This window comes from Callorhinus ursinus, unplaced genomic scaffold (genome assembly GCF_003265705.2).
Source record: "Callorhinus ursinus isolate GAN/ISIS: 27379988/994484 unplaced genomic scaffold, GSC_fseal_2.0 scaffold71, whole genome shotgun sequence".
NCBI classification, from domain to species: Eukaryota; Metazoa; Chordata; class Mammalia; order Carnivora; family Otariidae; genus Callorhinus; species Callorhinus ursinus.
This window is the reverse complement of record NW_027397133.1, coordinates 883,781-901,082: the sequence shown is the minus strand read 5'-3', so window position 1 is coordinate 901,082 and position 17,302 is coordinate 883,781. Positions and strand designations below refer to the sequence as shown.

Here is a 17,302-nt window from a genome sequence, read left to right as displayed (position 1 = left end):
ACAATGGTCAAGCGCCTCAGACAGTCCGGGCGCAGGGTGGCACCCCAGCCCCACCCTCTCTCCCCATCTTGTTATTTCTCTCCCCGCAACCTCCCCCCCCGCCCCACTCATCCCCACTGGCCAGAACACAGACACATAGGTTTGGACACATTTAATGGAAGGATGCTACAAACAAGGAGACCCTTCCCTGGATGGGGGGAGCGGTGGGGGAGGGTGTCATCTTTCAGATACCCGTTATGACCATCCCTCCCCCACAGTCTTGCCCTTCTGGAAGCCCAAGCCCTGGAATCCTCCCCTCCTCTGTCCTCCCCTCCCCCAGGGCCCCAGGTCCTGAATTCCAGATCAATCGGACAGATGCAAATGCATGCACACGATTTTCTGGGCTAACACGCCCGCACAGTGACATGCATAGAAAGAGACGGACGTGTGCAAAAACCCACCTGTCCATACAAGGTAAGCAGACACACTGACATCCCTGGAAACACTTGCCCTCATTCTCAGACACACGGATTCAGGGAAACACAAATGTGCAGTGCCAGCCGCACGATTAGGCTCAATCGTGCGCCCATAAATGACAGCCACAAATGCACCCATCTATACAGAGTAGGACAGACCCTCTCGCTGTCATGGGCATATATAGGCACATGGCTATACGTCTAGGGGCCTCTAGCCACCCATGCACACAGACACGTGTCATGCGCACCTACAGAGACACGGGGGCAAGGGCACACTCAGGGAATCCGTACAAGGACGCTCGCCTGTGTAAGATGTTCACGCACAGGGAAACCAGCTCTGGTCGTGCACACACAAGTCCATACATCCCCAGGCACCCCTTTCTTCCCATTCCTGACCCCGTGCCCTCCCTTCCCCTCCCCTCTCACCTCCCTGGGCCAATCCCATCCATCAAGCTTCTGAAGCAAGTCAGCCAGCAGCCAGGGAGGGGAAAGGTGTCAGTGTGCCCATCTCTCCACCCCCATCCCTCCTGGCCCAGCTCTGCCTGCCCCTCTCCCCACGCCCGTGCGAGGCATGGGATGCATACACTTCTGCTGCACATGACCGCACAGAGATGGGGCACATGAAGGAGACAAAGGCCTCCAGCCAGCCACACACACGAGCTCCCTGGGTCCCCAGACGTCCCCATCCTTATCTGTCCACCCCATTGGTCTCAGGCTACCCCAAACCTGGGCAGCCTCAGTGGCTGCCAAGGATGGTTTGGGAACTGGGCTTGTGGTCTGAAGCTAACTGTGCCTTCCCCCAGCTCTGGATCAAACTTTAGAGGGAGAAGAAAGGAGGCGTGGAGGTGGTGGAAATATTTAAAGGTGGAGTATGAAGGTAGGTGGGGGTGAGGGGCACCCGAGGGTGTAAGGACATTTACCTTGGGGCATCAAAGCTGTCGTAGGAGCCCACGGTATAATGCCGGAAGAGTCTCTTTGCCTTGTCACTGCGGCTTTCTGCAGGGGGACAAGGGACGACCTTGGACCCTCACTCTGGAAACCATGGGCCCACCCCTGGGGGTCCTGGCCCATGTCGTCTCCTCCACGTCCCAGCACCCCACCCCCGTTGGGACAACCCTCAGATGATCGGGGACAACTAGGGAGTCCTCATTACCTTGCTTTCCCTCCTGGGAGCGGTTCGCCACCTCTTCTAGGCAGTCAGAGGGGAACCAGCCAACGCGACCTTTGACCTGGCCTTCCCAGAAGCCTCCTTCCCCGATGCTAAGCACTGGGTGGGGAGCAGGGACATAGAAACATTTCTGTGTTTCCGTGTCACCCCCCACCCCAGACATATTCGATGCACAGCTTTGCCACAATTCCCCAGCACCTAGCACAGGGCCTGGCCCAGGGGCATCCTTAATAAATGTCCAAGGAAGGGATGAGGGGGAGGGGAGGAATCAAATCCTATCATTCCTGCATTCTTGATTTCTGAATCCAGTGGGGACATCCAGAGGCACTGGGAGAAAGGGCTGTGACATGGTCCTCGCAGGTTAGGGACACATCCAGGACTGGCCCTCACCTCCCCTGGTAACCAACCAGTCACAGCTCGGGTGTTCTGTAATTTCGTGAAGTCCTCCTAGACTCCCTAAACCCTTCTGCAGTCCCGCCACTGCCCTCGCTCCCTCCCACAGCCTCCTGGCCACTTAAACTTCTGTCCTTTGCGCCTAGCCCCTGCCTTCTGCCTCTCTTTGCTTCCCCTGGCTCTAGACAGGAGAAGAGATTAGAATCACATCTTTCTTCCTCTCCACCACCTGTCACTGGAGACCCTTTCCTGCTGGCCCCATCTCTTAGCCACACATGGCACACGTTTGCTGACCGCCCGCTCCGTGTCTGTGTGTGTGCGCGCCGGCCACTCAAGTTCAAAGACGGACATCAGGGACTGCTAACATCTATAACAGTTCGCACTGGTGACCAGAACCCTAAGAAGGGACACTTTCATTAAACCCCTTTTGCCAGTAGGGAAACCGAGGTTCAGGGAGCCGAGGTCAGTTGCTCCAGAATATACGGCTTGTAATCCATAGAGCCTGGATTTGAACACCACCTCTGTCTCCACCGTGAATGCTTTGAGTCATAGTGTTTTGCTACCTCTCTGTTCAAGCATTGTGTTGCTGCTGCTTCTGATGCTGATGATCATGGCAACAGTAACAGACGCACAGTCTTCCATTTCTTCATTTTTCCTGGCTCTGTCTCCGCTCGGCCCTTCGCGTACTTCCCTCACGCCTACCTGGGTAGGCAACAACTGATTTCTCATTTTATAGCTGAAGCTAAAGCAGAAAAGTCCCTGGCCCCAGAGATGGCTCAAGCCACACTGGGATTTGAGTTGGGGTCCCCTGGTGCTTTTCTTTGCTTCACTGGGGAGACCAAATCGAGGAGATGCTCGAGGTCATGGAAGGGAACAGGTGAGGGGGTAAGAGGGGGTCTAGGTTCTTGGCTAGCCTACCAGTGACCGGCGGGGTGGTCATGGAATCAATCGTCTGGTCACTGAACAAATATTTATTTAGTGCCGGTCATGAGTCAAGCACCAGGCTAGACACTGGGTAGAGCACTCTTGGACACAGCCACTGTGGTTCTTGCCCTCATGGAGCTTCCACGCTGGCAGCTGTGGGAAGCGTAACTCTGTAAGGGACCGCATGATTGAAAATTAAGGTCAGCACTCCAGGGGAAAAGGATGGGGTGTCCGAAGAGAGGCCAGCAAAGAGGGGCCAGGACGGTGTCTCGGAGGACATGGCATATAGACTGAGACCAGAAGGATCCTAGGGGTTGAAGAGGCAAAGAGAGGGAGGAAAAGGTTGTCTTGGCAGAAGGAACAGCACGTGCAAAGAGCCTGGTGTGGAAAAGGGCTTGGGGCATGTGAGCAATGGGGAGAAGGAGGTCCCTGGTGCCCGGTGGGGGAAGGAGAGAGTGCCATGAGATGAGGTTGGTGGGTGGGTAGGGGAGGGCTGGCAAGCCAGGTTCAGGCACCGGGCTTTGGCCTGAGAGCAGAGGGAGCCTGCTGCCTCATTGGGATGCGGCGAACCTTCAGTGGCATCATGGATGGAGGCAGGCTTTGAAGCGACTGAATGTCTTAATGAAAGGGAAGGATACAAAAACGGGGCAGTGTACGGAAGTATTGGGCTTGAATTTCAGAAAGAAACTTGGAAGATACCACACACGGAAGGTCCTCCCCTCGGACCTCAGCTTCCCTTTCTTCTTGCAGACTCTGTCTCAAAGCACTGACCTGACCCTCCATGTGTGCGTGCCTGTGTGCATGTACACACACGCACACACGCACGCACACTTCCCAGGCACCCTGCCTCTGGAGGCACTGCCCCTGGCCCCCACAGTTTGCGCCTACATCTGGCCATTCACTCATTCACTCATTCAGCAGATGTGCACTGAGGCTTCCTGTGTCCTGGGTCATTACACTGGGCCCTGGCAACCCAGAGATCAATGACACGTGACCTTGCCTTCCGGAACTCAGGCTGTGGGAAGAGATAGTGCAAAACAGATGCTGATCCACGACCCACCTGACCCTCTGATCCCTGCACGTGCTTCAAGGCCCCACACAACCTCCGTCTCCTATGGGAGGAACCCCCAGCTTTCACGGGTAGCCAGGGTCTCTTTCTCTCCCCTCTAAGCTCCTGTCATGGGGGCCCGCTGAGGATCACGATCATTGGCGCTTGCTATGTGCTCAATATTGTCCTGGGTGCTTCAAGGGAACTGACTTTTTAAATTCTCACCAGGGTCCCACTGTACAGAGGAAGAAACTGAGGCCCAGAGAAAAGTCACTTGTCTGAGGGTGCCCAGCCAGTAAGTGGCAGAGCCAGGATTTGAACCCAGGCAGCTTGGCCCTCCAGCACTACACTACTCAGCTCCCCTGCAGCCTAGAGTCGGCAAAGAATCGCTCCCCCGCCTCGCATTAGTTGCCACGTCTGCTTGCTTCCCGTTTCCAAGCTTCATTCTATCCAAGAACACACGTCAACAGCCCTGCGAAGTCTGCACGTGAGGGCTACTGGCACCATTTTCCAGAAGAAGACAGAAAAACCAAAGAGAGGCAAACTCCAAGAACAGCAGCGGCTGCCACCGCTCAGGAAGCCCTCAGTATGGCCCTGGCTTCCAACACTTGTCTCATGAGAGCCCCGTGAAGCGGGCCCCACCCCGTTCCTCAGATGAGAGCACCTGGCAAGGGCAGGAGGTGAGGTCAAGGTGGCTTGGCCCCACGCTCCACACCAGGTGTCAGGAAAGACCGTGGGCTCACACTGGGGACTGGGGCAAGTCACTTGACCTGTGAGACTGTTCCTCTGTTCCTTCAACAGTCAGAGGGGCTCCTGATACCGTCCTGAAAGGCCAATCCTGCAGGGAGACCACTCCCACAGGGCCTGGCATGGTGTCGGGGTCCCCCAAGTGCTCATTTCCCTTCTTTTGCCTCAACACCTCCTCCCGACGCGTGGCATCTGGGCAGCTACGCTTCATGCTCCTCCGGAGCAGAGGGGCATCCAGGGGCTCTCTGGGGTCCCCAGAGTGCATTGGACAGCCCTAGGCCCTGGAGAACTGTTTGTCCTTGACTGTCTTCTCCTTGAGTGGTTGGCTCCCCTGCCCGACCCTCGCCCCCAGCCTGGCCCGGCCCTGCCCTGTTACCTTTGATCTTCTCCCCCTTGCTCAGGGAGATCTCCCCCTCGGCTTGGGCCTGGTAGGACTTCACGGCCATGAAGGAGCGTCCGGGTACTGCTGAGTAGAGCTTCCTGCGCCTCCCGCGGCTGCCCAGGGAGCCCCCAGGGCCCCCCGAGCCCCCTGTGCCCCCTGCCGGCCCTTCCCTGGGCGTCCCGCTGGAGCTGCATGTACAGAGGGTGTGAGAGGCAGGGGAGAGTGGAGGGAGGGGCACCTCTGGGAGAACAGGGGTCCATGGGGTAGGGGGAGATGGAGCATCAGAGTGGGGGAGGGGGTTTGAGTGGGTTTCCCAGCTCTGGCGTCCTTGGGGGAAGAGGGCATTTGGGGGCTCCCTCTGCCTGCCCACTGCTGCCCCCCAGCCCCCTCCTCTGCCTCCTGGCTTCCGGCTCTGCCCCTCCCACGGCCCTGCATGCTGTGCCTGATTCAGCTTCCTGAAGCGGAGCTCTGACTGTGTCATCTCTCAGCTCCCTCACGAGCCTTCAGAAACTCCCAGCTTCCTCCTGGTGCAGGTCCAACTCCTCTGCCTGCCATGCCCGGCCCGCCATGAGTTTTCACTCTCCCGTGTCCTCAGGACATACTGGCCAGCCACAGTCCCCCTTCTCACCCTCCCCTAGCCAGCCTGGCCTCTTTACCCCCAGAATGCCCCCTGCTCGTCCTCCCCTCTACCCTGAGTGGCTCCTCCACTCCCCCCCACTCCTGTGGTCTCATCTCCGAGCTCAGAAACCCTTCCCCAAGTCCCTCGCCCATCCCCACCCCATTTGGCTTTTTCTCACCTTGCCCTGTCTGTCTGTCTGTCTGTCTGTCTGTCTTCGGGGGCTGGAACCAACATTTCTTTTGGGCACCCCACCCCTGGCCCCTGGCATCGAGCAGGTGCTTGGCTAAACTGGCACATTTGGGGGTGGGTGCAAGACTGTGGCTTACAATGCCCTCCCTTCCTCAGGGAGCAGGAGAGAGATCTGGAGGCCTGAGGGTGGGACCAGGGACGGGGGTGGATGGGGCGCCAGCCTGGGTGGGGGGAGTTGGGGCTCTGAGGATGGGATCTGGTTGGGCTGGGGTCTGTGGGACCCGGGCTGAGCTTTCCCCTACCTGGGCCGTCCACGGGGCTGCCTCTTGGCCTCTTCAGGGTGCCTCCCGCGGGATGGGGAGCGGGCCCGGGCGCCCCGGGGGCTGCTGGCACTTCGGAGGGTCCCACTGCTGAGCTTGGTGCTGGGGGCCGAGGGCTGCGACTGGCCCTGGGGCCCTGAGGTAGGGCCGGGAGCCCCAGAGGACGAGGTCCCCGGGGCGGCAAACACCATCCAGTCGGGCAGGGCCATGCTGGTATCACTGTTGGCCCGAAGCAGCGCCGGGGGCACCGTCAGCCCTGCGCCTGGGGGTCCCCGTCGCCGGGCTGCGTACTTGGGGGACTCCTGGAAGGGCACTGAGAGGGCACAGTGGCAGGGGGCAGAAGGGGCAGGGGAGACAGGCAGGTGGAGGGGGTATGCAGGCAAGGGAGGACAGAAGAGAGGCACGAGGGAAGAAAGACATGAGAGAGAGTGGGGGCCTGGCATCGCAGCCCCACTACTACTCAGATGCTCAGTCTGCTGACTCCCCAGTCCCACCATGCACCCCCAATACCCTAGGTTCTCCCCGTAGCCGCACTTCCCACTTGCTCACCCACATCCTGTTCTCGGTGGTTTCGGATCAGTTCCCCCAATTCAAAATTCCCAGCGATCACTGCCACCTGGAGGGAGGGGCACAAGGAGGTGGGGTGGCCCAGGCAGCAGAGGGAGAGGGCGGGAAGCACAGTGAGGTCCCTGGCCGGCTGCCCCCCGCCCCTGCCCCCCAAACCTTCACCCCAGCAACTGCGCCCCTCCCTCCTCTCCCAGGCCACCAGCACCCCTGCCTGGCCTACCTTCCTCACCCCCTGCTTTCTTTGGGCCCCCCACCAGCCCTCACAGCCCCAGACCTGGAAGGGGGTCTGTCCATTGTTATTCTTCACATCCTTGTTGGCTCCTCGATAGAGGAGGATCCGAGCGCAGGTCTCCTGCAGGCGATGGCCGGTGGCAGAGGGTGAAACAAAAGAAAACTGTGAAGGTCATGAGCAGACAGAGGCACTGGGCTAAGAACTTCCGGAACAACCTGATCTGCACCTGCCTCACCCAAGACAGCAGCCACTTACCACATGTGGCTCAAGAGCCCTTTAAATGTGTCCGGTCCGAACTGAGATGAGCTGTACGTGTAAAATACACACCAGATTTCAAGAACTTAGCATGAAAAAAAAAAAAAACAAACGAAGTATCTCTAATAATTGTTATATCGCTTGCATGTTGACATGATAATATTTTTGGAAACCATGGGTTAATAAAATATGCTACAAAAATTAACGTCACCTATTTACTTTTTTTTTTAAACGCAGCTCCTGAGACACTTAAAATTACACACATGACCCGTGTTATAGTCTGTTGGATGGTGCTCAGCAGAAGCAGGGTTTCTTGACCTCAGCACTCCTGACATCTGGGGCCAGATAAATCTCTGTAGTGGTGGCAGTCCTGTGAGACCCTAGGATGCTTAGCAGCATCCCTGGGCTCTACCACTAGATGCCAGTAGCACTCCTCTCCCCAGTTGTGAAAACCAAGAATGTCTGCACACATTGCTAAATGTCCCCTGGGGGCCAGGGGTGTTCCAGTTGAGAGCCACCAATCCAAGCTTCACGGAGGGCTTCCTAGGTTGCATGTCAGGTGCTCAGCACTTTAGAGGCGGGAGCTCACTGTATCGTCCAACAACCCACGAGATGGAAATTACTATCCCCATTCTACAGGCGAGGAAGCTAAGGCATCACAAGGAGCCCCAGGTCACGCAGCCGGTGACTGTCAGCGGTTGGATTTGAACCAAGGTCTGTAGGACTCCAGAGTCTTTGCTCTTATCACGCATTCTGCTAGACCCAAAAGGAAGGGGGGCAGTGGGGGCCAGGTTTGGGCAGTGGGCGGTAGGAATGCCGTTCGCATCCAGATCTGTGCCTTCCTAATGTCAACCATGTCACTCCCTCTCACTGTTTGGATCAAACCCAGTGGCCTTGCCATGGCCTAGAGGCTCTACCTCCACCTGGTCTGCCTACCCTCCTACCCCCAGCCTCATCAACTTCATCTTCTGCTGCCTTTCTTCACTCCCTGTACTCTAGCCACACTGGCCTCCTTCTTCCTCTGACAGGCATGCTCCTGCCCCAGGGCCTTTGCACCTGCTGCTCCCGCTCCTTGGAATTAATTCTCTGCCCCTTGATTTCCACATGGCTCACTTTCTCGCTTCATTCAGGTTTTTGCTTAAACGCCACCTCTTTGGAGAGGGTTTCTCTGGCCACCTCGTCAAAATAGCTCCCTATCCTGATCCCTGTTTTATTTTTATTTATATGAATGCCGACTATATGCCAGGCATTCTTCTAAGCCAGTATTAGCTCATTTTCCTCATAATGCTATCTCCGTCAAATGACATTTCTCTTTTACTTGTCTTGTTAGCATCTCTCCCCCACTACATCGTGAGTTTTATATAGGACATGATTTTGCAGCACCCAGCACCTGGAATAGCGCCTGGGCCACAGAAGCTGTTCAATAAACAGTTGCTGAAGCCTTCCACCCTTTGTCTTGGCCTGGCCAAACCCAGCCTGGCCCCCGGCTCAACTCCTCTCTCCAGCTCCCCACTGATGCAGTTCAACCAGCATTCACAAAGTACCTCCTGGGTCTCACCCTCTCCGTGTAACACGCATGCCAAGGATGCTTGCGTGGTCCCGTCCTATAGGACAGGCTCAGAGAGGGCAAATCTGTGCCCAAAGTCACACAGCTGGTGAGTGGAGCAGCTAGGTAGGACTCAAACGTGGCCTCTGAAGCCTAGGGCTCATCTATGTCTCATGGGCGCACAGCTCAGGTTGCCCAGTTCAGTCACTGGACAGCAAAGTAAGCTCAGTTAGTTTTCTGGGTGCTTTTGTGAGTGTGTGAGAGAGTGTGTGTGTCCAAGTGTGTCCATGCTGACCCCCGATTAGACTGTTAACTGCCGTGTGTGTGTGTGTGTGTGTGTGTCTGCCCACCTCCACCACCATCTTGCCTAGCCCAGGGCCAGACCATCTCCACGGGCCCAACCAGCAATTCACCCTACACCTCGAGAACCTCGAGTTACTGGTGTCCTAGCACTGATCTCACGGCATTGCAATTCCTCGTTACACATCTGCCTCTTTGCCAGATGTGAACTCCCCCCCCAACTCCCCAGGACAGGCACCCTGCTGAGTCTGATTCATCTCACATCGGTAGGTGCCCATGAAACATGCACAGGGAAGTATGAGGATGAAGGATGTGGAGCCGAGTCACTCAAAATTCATTTGTTCAAGCCATTCATTCATTCACTGAGTCATTCAGTCTATCGCAAAGCAAACACCTGTTGAATATTCTGAGGGGGGCTCTGTGTAGTCTTGGGGCAAATTCAAGGTAGCTGATTTATAATTCATCCGTCACTCACTCATTCAACAAAGATGCACCGAGGCCTACTACGTCCTGCGGCCTTGGGACAGAGTAATTGATCGGACTGAGCCCTCACCCTTGAGGAGCTCCCAGCCAATAAACGTGGACCTGACCTTCACCAGCAGGGGAGAGACGGGCATGTCAGGAGGCCAGAGGAGGAGAGAGCTGGGAAATCTGTCAGACCCAGCTCTGGCCCTTGGGAAGCTTAAGGTCTGAGAGGGAAAACAAGGGAGGGAGAAGTACAACATGAACTATATCTGTCAGGCATCTACTTGCTAAGCACCATGCCAAGAGCAAGCAAAACATCCACCCACTTGATCCTTCGCGCCGTAGGTGTTACTGACCCATTGCACGGAGGAGAAAGGAGAAGCTCAAGGAGGGGAAATGACTGGGTCATCCGACTAAGAGAAATTGCTCCCACACTCTAATCTGTATACTAAGTTTTCCCTGTTGAAATTCACAATACGGTTTCCATGTCCTGACTAACAGTGCTGCCTTCTGGGGACGAGTGCTTAACATACATGGTCTTTCCTCCCCTTCAATCAGCGGACGTCATCCCCACCACGGGGAGAGGACAGAGCCTGGGAGAGGGCACAGGGCTTGTCTGGGGGGTCGTGGTCTGCCCACAGGCATGCTCAGAGGCCGCGGAGCCGGGGAATCTGGGCACGAGGCCTGCGTCAGGGAGCAGGAGAGACAGAAACACCGGGGAGGGGAAGTGACAGCACCGCATTGGTTGGGTCTGACAAACACCCAGTTCTCCCTCGGCAGAGCAGACTGCTCGCTGCCACAAGGCAACACGTGGCTACCTGCCACGTCCCCGGCACTGCAAGTTCTGATGAGGCAGAAGGGGATGGGGCTGTCTTGGAAGACTTCCTGGAGGAAGGGGAGAGGAGGTTGGCAGACCAGCACCAGCGTGCCAAGCCCTGCTCTGCGGAGTCCCTGAGGCACCCCTCCAAGCGCAGGAAGCCCTGGAAAACAGGGAAGGAGACTGAGGGGCTGACTTGCGCAGGACCTGCCTGGGGCTGGGGTCCGTAGGCTGAGAGCCACAGCTGGCTGGTTTGTGAGGCTCCCTGCCGGCTTTCTACTGCTCACCTTCACGACTCCCGAGGTGGGGGCTGTCCACCCAGCCCCGAATTGCTACAACTTGCAATAGACTCTTGTTCCCTTCCGGGCTGTGGTTTGGCCTTTCCTCTGTCCCCTGCAGCACCCCCCCCCCCGGCAAAAAACGCACCGTACACAGCAGGTGCTCCACGGACAGCTGAATGGAGACACACAGGAAAGGGGGCCCGGGGAGCAACTTTCCCTTCCGGCAACGGCCCTGATGTGCTCTCTCCCCTCTGGTTTGTTGAACCGGGCTGTGCCCACTGCCTAGAACACCCTTTCTCCCGTTCCTACTCAGCTGACTCCTGCTCATCTTAGCACAGGTGCCACATTTTCCCCGGAGACCCATCTCCACCCCAACCCCAAGGCCAAGCCCAGATTCCGGCCCCCACGACGCTGGACTGTAACGGGAAGGCATGCCTGGCAGAGGGGCTGTCTGTCTCGCTCACTGCCTGGTCCTCAGCACAGGGAAGGTGCTCAGTAAATGTCTGTTGAATGAATGAAGGAGACGGACGAATGAATGAAACGAACAAATGAACAAATAAATGAACGGACGAATGAATGAAACAGTGACGGAACAGAGGACGCAGGGAGGCTGGGAGGCCGGGGGCAGGGGGAGGACCCGGGCCCGCACTGCCAGAGCAGACCTTATTGTAGAGGGCGCAGATGTGCAAGGCCGTGTTCCCCGAGGCGTTCTGGGCTCCGGGCTCAGCCCCGTAGAAGAGCAGGTGTTCCAGGTGCTGAGAGTGACCCCGCTGGCAGGCCTGGGGGGGACAGGGAACCCAGGAGGCCACATCAGACTCTCCCAACCACGGCATGTATCTATTGCCTGAGGCCAGGAAACCCTGCATCTCCCTTTCCCTCTGCTTTCAGCCTCCATTCCTGCCCAGGGGCCCAGACTGTCAGCTTCCTGGGTCATTGCAAGACCCAGGTGCCTGGCCTGGCCCCTCGAGAGGCTCAAGGGACCACCCCCACCCATCTCAGGGATCTAGATGTCCAGTCCCCAGTCCATGCCCCCTTAGGGTCCTGGTGTTGCCTCCTCCCATCTTTTTCTCTTTGGAGACCATGCTCCTCCCGCCTCCATGCTCTACGAGGACCCCAGCATCTGGATCCCCAGCTCTTTGCACCAGGGTCTCTGAGCCTTGCTCTGATCAGGGCCCAGGCATCCCCCCACACTCCACACACACACCCCCCCCCCCAATCCCGCCTGGCCGAGTCCGGAGCACCTGGTGAATCTCCTGCCAGCCATTCTCATCAGCTATGCCCAGCTGGGCCCTGTTGTACAGGAGGAGCTCACAGCAGCGGGGGTCGCCCCCCACCATCGCCGTATGGAACAGAGGGGTCAGGCCTCGGCGGTCCTTGTAGTTGGGGGAGCCCCCAAGGTCCAGGAGTGCCTGAGGAGGGAGACAAGACAGAAGACAGTCCCACTAGTACTGGCTCAACCTGAAGGACCAGTGGGGCAGGGAGTCTTGGGTGACCCACACTGGCCAAGGCTGTCTTGGGTTCTGCCACGATGCCCTTGTGTGACCTTGAGCCTGGCCCTTCCACCCGTGGCTGACTTTGGATGAGCCACTGAAGGAGCCTGGTGCCTCAGCACCTCATCCGAGCAGCAGGACGGTCATGTGGGACCACATGAGAACAGAGTCTGGACGCGGGAGGACCCCCGGCCAAGCAGGAGGTGTGGATGGGACCAGATCCCAAGGATGGGGCGCAGAAAGAGACCTGGGAAAAGGGCGAGCTCAGACCAAGGTGAGTCGGGCCAGCCTCACTGAGGCTGGGCGCTGGGGGGCAGGGGGGCAGGGGGCGTCCAGGAACAGCTCTGGGCACAGAGGCTGGTGGAGCTGAGCATCCTTAGAGGACTGTCGGCCCCAGCCGCGTGAGGACAGCCTGCGGCAGCGCTGTCCACCAGAATGTTTGCAGTGACAAAAACAGCCTGCAACCTCCCCATCCAACTCGGCAGCCACATGTGGGCTCTTGAGCGCTCGAATGTGCTAGTGAGCCTGAGGAACAGAAATGTTCCTCTTAGTTCACTTTAATTAATTTAAGTCTAACAGCCCCATGCGGCTAGTGGCTACAGGATTGGACAGAGTAGGTCTGGAGGCCAGGGGTGGGGGTGAGAGCAGGATCTGCCTGGCGGAAGGGAGCAGACTGGGGGTACATCTAGAGGGTTTGTCACTTCCTAGCGCCTAAGCAGATCTTTGTGGCTGGTGTCTGACTGCATTTAGGGTCTTCAGGGCAGCTGGAAAAGGGAAGGGAGGGTCCATTAAGCTGGAGCCTCTGTGAGCTGGGTGTTTATCAACAGCTACATATCTTTGGGGGCAGTCTATCCTGACCTGTGTATGAAGAGGGATCAAGTCCCACTGGGGTGGGGAGAGAGGAAGAAGATTTTAAAATAAGACCACATAAGCCAACTCCATGTGTGTATGTTGTGGGGATACGGGTTTGTCCATCTGGGAAAGTGCATTTTAGTTATGAAGCAGGGGGAGGGGCTGCGTCTGCAGCGTATGAGTGTGTGGAGGAGGGTCTGTATCTGGGGGCAACAGCAGGTTGCTCACTGTGTACTTTAAGGAACAGAGGAGGGAGGGTCTACACTTGAGGGAGACAGAGGCCGGGTTGGTGGTAAGCCGGGTCAGAGGGAACCAGAACGTCTGGGTAGCAGGAGAGTACAGGTATTCGGATCTCCCTGGGCCCTTGCAGGGGAAAGCTCTGTGTGACAACCCCCTGTAGGGTGGGTGCACCTGGGGATCAGCAGAGGGTCTCGGGTCCCCTTGGAGGAGTGAGCATGGGGTCTGCGTGTTTGTCAGGCTATGGAAAGGGGCTTTGTATTTGGGACACGAAGAGAGACTATTTTTAACAAATCTAAAGAACTGAGGCTTGAGAGAGAACAAACGGGAAAGGGAGAGGAGTCTGAGGGAAGAGCAGAAGTGGCATCCCCATGGGGACGTGGGAGGGGACCTCCAGGAGGCCAGATGAGAGGCAAAGGGGAGACCAGATGGCCATGTGGGGTCAAGGGAGATGAAGGGGAGGAGGAGGGCGGGTCTGGGGCAACTGGCTGCAGTTCAGCCTGCCCTTAGGGGACCACTGCAATCTGGGGGAGGGTCCCGGGGGTCTGGCACCTCACCGTGAGAGCGAGGCAGTGACGGGCACACGCAGCTTTGTGCAGCGCTGTCATGCCATCCCGGGCCCGGAAGTCGATGTGGGCCCCTCCCAGGCACAGGGTTCGAATCACCTCTACAGAGCCTTCCGTCTGGGCAGCCAGAGTCAGGGGGGTCTCTAAGGGGCAGGAAAGGCCAGTCACATGCAGCCCTTATGCCTTGTTCTTGGCTCCCCCCACCTCTTCCAAAGCCCCTGGTTCCCTCCCTACCTCCTGAATCCGAGTCATGATAATTGGGGTCCAGCCCCTTGTCCAGCAGCCGCGCCACCTTGTCGGACGTCCCGAGCTGCACGTACTCCAGGAACTTCTTCAACCCCGTCTGAGCCATGGACAAGAGAGAGAAGACAGGCCAGTCAGGGAGCAAGGGAGAAAAGCTGGGGTCTTGAGCAGCGCTGTCCAGTGGAAATACACAGCGAGCCGCGTGTGGCATTGAAAAGTCTCTAGTAGCCACCTTTAAAAAAAATAAAAAAAAAAGGAAGGGGCACGGTTGATTGTACCGAAATTCATCTTAGTGACCTATCTTTTTAACCTAATATATCTGCAATATTACCGTATCAACAGGTAATCCATAGGAAATTTATCAATGAGAAAGTTTACTCTTTTGGGATACTGAGTCTTCGAAATCCGGTGTGCATTTCACACTCACAGCGAGTCTCAGTTTGGACCTGCCACACCAGAAGTGCTTGGGAGCCGTTATGTGGCCGGTGGCTCCCGGAGTGGATGGCGCAGGTCTGGAGGGATGGAATATTTGGGGGAGGACAGACATGAATGCATGCTGCGGTCAGGGTGGAGGGTGAGGAGAGGCCAGGGGCTTTTTTCCCAAGTGTCAAGAATCTTTCTCTTCACCTCTGGCTAAAGCAGCCCCCTGGCTTCCTCCCAGATCTTAGGGGACCAGGGGAGACATAGGAGACACATGGTCAGAGGCTGGGAGGGCAACATGGCTCTATGTGCCCGGGCGTGGGAGACATCCTAGGAGAGGTTTAGGCTATGGGATTAGGGGAACTGTGGGGTGTCTACAAAACAGCCCTGAGGCAGAGGGACACTGTGTGTCAGAGTCCGGCCAAGTGGGGGAGGCAGGGGCCCTGCATGGATATGGGGGACCCAGAGATGAGATGGGAGAGCCCGAGGAAGAGGAAAGTGGGAGCCAGGGGGAAAGGGTGTGGGCCTGGGCAGAGCAATGAGGGGCTATGATGGAGAGAAGGGGATGGCATTTGGGGCTGTCCCAAATGCAACATAGCATCTCAAGTGAGTGGGGGATCCTGGCAGAGGAACAGGAGGGGCTGGGGAATGTGGAGGGCTGCTGTGGGGAACAGGTGGGAGAGGAAGTGGGAAAGTGGTGGTGGGGGGGGCGCCGGGGCTCTGTGGGGGGGGGGTGCTGGGGGGTAAGTGCCAGCAGGGTTCTCTCACCTTCGTGTGCAATTTGGCCAGCTGCTTCTCATCCAGGTTGGTCTGTTTGTAAACCCGGGTCTTGTATCGGAACTGTGGCCAGGGGTGTATGAGGGGAGAGACACAGAGACTTGGAATCAGGGGCCTGGGGGGGAGGCTGGACTCCTTTTGGGCGGGGGGGGGGGGGGGCATCATCTCAGGGTCAAGGTGGAAACAGCCCTGGAGCCTTGGCTGGGTGGCAGAGGAGTGCGGGGCTGCTGCGGAGTATATGAACTACAACCCCTGATGTGGAGGAGCAGGAGTCTGGACCCCGCACAGAATGTTCTAGAACACCTACTGTAATTGCGAATCCTTTCCCACTTTGAAAGGCGAGGAGAAGCTTGGGGCAGGGAAGTGACTTGCCCAAGGCCACTCTGTTGATCAGAGGCAGAACACGCTGTCCTTTGCACTCAGGCCTCTCTGACTCTAATGCTAGGGGATCTGGAGGAGCCCACTGGGTTTTCCCTTGCAAGGGCATGACTGGGAGAAAAACAGGGCAAGCCTTCTCTCCTCTGTGACCAAGCTGGGCAGGCTGTGGGCCTCACCTCCAGGTAGGGCACCCCCTTCTCAAAAGACTGGGGGTACTCCCGAAGTAGCCGTTCCTCCTCCAGAAAGTTGGCATCGCGGCCTGAGGTGGCCGGCTGGAACAGACCGTAGTTGAGCACATCCTGCAGGCTCTCGCTCAGGGCGCAGAGCACCTGCTGCTTGGCTGTCCAGATGGTGGCATCAGGGTTGAAGCGCAGACATTTCTGGTTGGGGAGGTGACAGGGAGGAGCCTGAGGTGGTTTGGAAAGGTGGTGTGGGGGGGTGATTCTGGGGACAGGAGGGGGGCCTGGGGGCAGCATGTGGGGGTCTGGAAATGGGGCCCGAAGGGGGCGGACGCCCAGCACCAGAAGCCTCCTCCTGCGGGCTGGGGTCCCTGTCCCCCGCTGGTCAGCGGGCCATCAGTCACTCACTGTCTGGTGCAGGTCCGGGATGCCAATCCTGAAGACCATCATGCTGAAGTGGGCGTCGTCCGGGACAGACATGGAGCGGCCCTGGAGGCCTCGGGTGGAGGCCAGACTACCAGGTGCTCCGCTGCCCTGGCCCCGGGTCCCCCGGGGGCCTCTGCTGGGCCCGTCTGGGGAGCTGTCGGACTCTGAGCCCCCCTCGGGACACTCGCTGGCACTGTGGCGTTCCTCGTCCTCGCTTGACGCGGGGCTGTGGGTCATCGTGGGGCCACGGGGCGACAGGGGACAGCAGCATCACAGGCGGCTGCCGGGGGGCCAAGGGCGGCTGTCAGATGAGGAGCCTGGGACTCTTTGGAGGCGGCAGGCACCCTTGTGGATGAGCGGTCGAGGGCCGCTACCCCACATGCCCCAAGCTGGCAGGAAGGAGGCTGGACACACCCCCCAGATACTCCTGCCGCCTCTGCTCACACACGCCCATCCCTGCCATGCTTCCAGCGCGTCTCCTTCCTTGCCCTTGGCCCTGCTCGCAGCCCCCCACCCCTCCTGCGCCCCACTTTGCCGCTGACCCAGCATGGCAGTGTCCCAGAAACCGCAGAATCACCGCGGGAGCTACTGGCCCACTTTGGCAGGCCACGGAAAATGCAGCTAAAATTAGCTGAAGGACAGACAGGTGGACGACCCACCGGCATCCTGCCCTCCCGGCCCCAGCCCGGCCCCTCACCCGAGGCCCTCCCATCCTCCTCCTGGATAGCTGGTCGGGGGAGGCTGGGATGTAGTAATGGGGAGACAGAGGTGCCGTGAGTCTGGGGCGGCAGAAGTGGGAGGCCGCGTGGTGCCCGGGAGTGGTGCCCAGGAACGGTGGAGCTGGTGACTTCACTCAAGTGTGGCTGACAACGTGTGCAGAGGACTGCTGGGAATCAGTGTCCCAGGGGAGCAGGGACACTCAGATGCGGGTGTCATGGGGCAAACTATCATGCATGGGGCGTCCCCGAGGGAACCACAAGACGTGGCCTCTGCCGGCTGTTGGGGGCATCCTGAGAAGGGTGTGGG

General features: G+C 58.1%; 1 protein-coding gene across 6 annotated transcripts in view; it reads right to left on the bottom strand.

Annotated features, from left to right (window-relative positions):
• SHANK1 (SH3 and multiple ankyrin repeat domains 1) overlaps positions 1-17,302 on the bottom strand; it is a 50,557-nt gene that overhangs the window by 24,609 nt on the left and 8,646 nt on the right. For 4 of the 6 annotated variants that reach the window (XM_073886399.1, XM_073886398.1, XM_073886401.1 and 1 more), the window contains exons 2-15: positions 16,259-16,556; positions 15,848-16,051; positions 15,285-15,356; positions 14,088-14,196; positions 13,845-13,996; positions 11,950-12,117; positions 11,371-11,487; positions 7,087-7,164; positions 6,795-6,861; positions 6,228-6,558; positions 5,112-5,305; positions 1,609-1,722; positions 1,376-1,451; positions 882-911 (exon numbers count right to left, since the gene is read on the bottom strand). In XM_073886399.1, coding sequence (XP_073742500.1) covers positions 882-911; positions 1,376-1,451; positions 1,609-1,722; positions 5,112-5,305; positions 6,228-6,558; positions 6,795-6,861; positions 7,087-7,164; positions 11,371-11,487; positions 11,950-12,117; positions 13,845-13,996; positions 14,088-14,196; positions 15,285-15,356; positions 15,848-16,051; positions 16,259-16,513 — 1,967 coding nt within the window. In that variant the 5' untranslated portion in view covers positions 16,514-16,556. Of the gene's footprint in view, positions 1-881; positions 912-1,375; positions 1,452-1,608; positions 1,723-5,111; positions 5,306-6,227; positions 6,559-6,794; positions 6,862-7,086; positions 7,165-11,370; positions 11,488-11,949; positions 12,118-13,844; positions 13,997-14,087; positions 14,197-15,284; positions 15,357-15,847; positions 16,052-16,258; positions 16,557-16,973; positions 17,030-17,302 lie in introns of those variants that run through there. The other 2 variants (XM_073886400.1, XM_073886402.1) reach the window with 2 other exon arrangements.